The following is a 1,684-nucleotide window of genomic DNA, read 5'->3' on the forward strand; positions in this document are numbered from 1 at the left end:
CCACTCCCCTCCCAGAGCTGGGGAGAGAACCCAGGAGTCCTGGTTCCAACACCCCCCGCTCTATCCTCTCTCTTTCCAGAACATCATCCGGAAGGTCAACGGGCAGAAGTTCGTCTATAAATTCGTCTCGTACCCGGAGCCAGCCGGCGCGGAGGGGGCCCGGGAGGAAGGGATGCTCCGGCGGGTGGAGCCAGCCCTGGCCGAGTCCCGGCTGGGGGAGGGGAGCTCCGGGCCCCCCAAGTCCCTGCGTGGGGGGAGCGTCCCCCGGAGTAGCCGTAACGAGTACATGCGCTCGGGTCTGTACTCCACTTTCACCATTCAGTCGCTGCAGGCGGCCCCCCCAGGGCGAGCGCCCCGCCAGGACCCCCCAGCCCTCTGCAGCGAGCCCCCGGACCCCCCCGACCTGGACCCCGGGAAGATGGAGGAGATTCCCCAGCTGGAGATCAGCATCGAAGAAGCAGACGATAGCGAACCACTGCAGGTGAGGTGGCCCTGTCGCCCCACCCCAGAGGTGGCTGCATCTCAGCGCCGGGCGAGCAGTCCCCGTGCGGCGTTACGTGCGGCTGTTTCCCAGCTGCCCCGCCCCAGCACTGGCTGCATTTCTCCCTCTTGCCCCCAGGTCTTTGTGGCGCCAGAGCCCCTGGATGCAGAGTGCCCCCCCCCAGAGGCGACGCCTCCGCGGGACCCCGGGCTGCGGCCGGTGGTGGTGAAAGTGGAGGCGGAGGGGGAGACGGAGGGGTCCCCGCTCCTGGTTCTGATCGACTCGGGGGTGAAGCAGGAAGCGCCGCCTGCCGAAGAGGCCCCCAGGGGGACGGAGGCGGAGCTCCTGGCGGGGGAGGGGCCTCAGGAGGAGAAGGGGGAGGAGGTGCCTGGGGGGGCCCCCAGCGAGGGGCACGGCCCGAAGGGGCGGAAGCCCAAGGACCTGGCGCTGCCCTCCCTGCCCGGGCAGGAGAAGATCAGCGCCGCCGGCGGCGCCCTGCTGGCGCCCGGCGGGGGAGCGGGCAGCGGGCTGACGCCGACCACCGTGATCTCTACGCACGCACTAGTGAGTGGCTATGGGGCGGGGGCGGGGGGGCATGGGATCTGTGGGGGAGGGGCCTGGGGCCTAGGGGGAGTGGCCTTGGTGTGGGGGGAGGGATCTGAGGGTGGAAAAGGGGCCTGGGCGTGGGGGGAGGGATCTGTGAGTGGGGGCGGGGCTTGTGGTGGGGGTGGGGTCTGCAGGGGCTGGGGGATTGGAGGTGGGGAAGGGGTCCTTGGGCGGAAGGGGTTGTGGGGAGGGAGCTGGGGTTGGACAGGGGATGGGGTCTCTCTCTCTCTCTCTCTCTCACCGCCCCCCTCTCCTGTGCAGACCCCCGTCCTGCTGACCCCCAGCTCCCTGCCACCCACCATCCACTTCTGGAGCACCCTGAGCCCCATCGCCCCACACAGCCCCGCCAAGCTCTCCTTCCAGGTACGCAGCGGGCTGCGGGTCGGGAGTGAGGGGCACCGGCAGGGCTGCGGGGGAGCTGACGGCTGGGCTAGTGGGGGGCTGTGGGTCGGGAGTGAGGGGCACTGGCAGGGCTGGGGGGGAATCCAGGGCTGAGCTAGTGGGGGGCTGTGGGTCGGGAGTGAGGGGCACCGGCAGGGCTGCGGGGGAGCTGACGGCTGGGCTAGTGGGGGGCTGTGGGTCGGGAGTGAGGGGCAC

The 1,684-nt window shown here is 71.0% G+C and overlaps 1 protein-coding gene across 1 annotated transcript; it reads left to right on the forward strand.

Annotated features, from left to right (window-relative positions):
- Positions 1-79: 79 nt before the first annotated feature.
- On the forward strand, positions 80-1,450 carry LOC112123238 (ETS domain-containing protein Elk-1-like; the record flags this gene model as incomplete). The annotated part of the gene is made up of 3 exons (XM_026661901.1): positions 80-481; positions 620-1,045; positions 1,349-1,450. Coding segments are annotated over 3 exons (930 nt in total), but the record flags the coding sequence as incomplete, so codon positions are not given.
- Positions 1,451-1,684: the final 234 nt, after the last annotated feature.

This window comes from Terrapene carolina, unplaced genomic scaffold, assembly GCF_002925995.2.
Source record: "Terrapene carolina triunguis isolate 2854851 unplaced genomic scaffold, T_m_triunguis-2.0 Scaffold19229, whole genome shotgun sequence".
Taxonomy (NCBI): domain Eukaryota; kingdom Metazoa; phylum Chordata; order Testudines; family Emydidae; genus Terrapene; species Terrapene triunguis.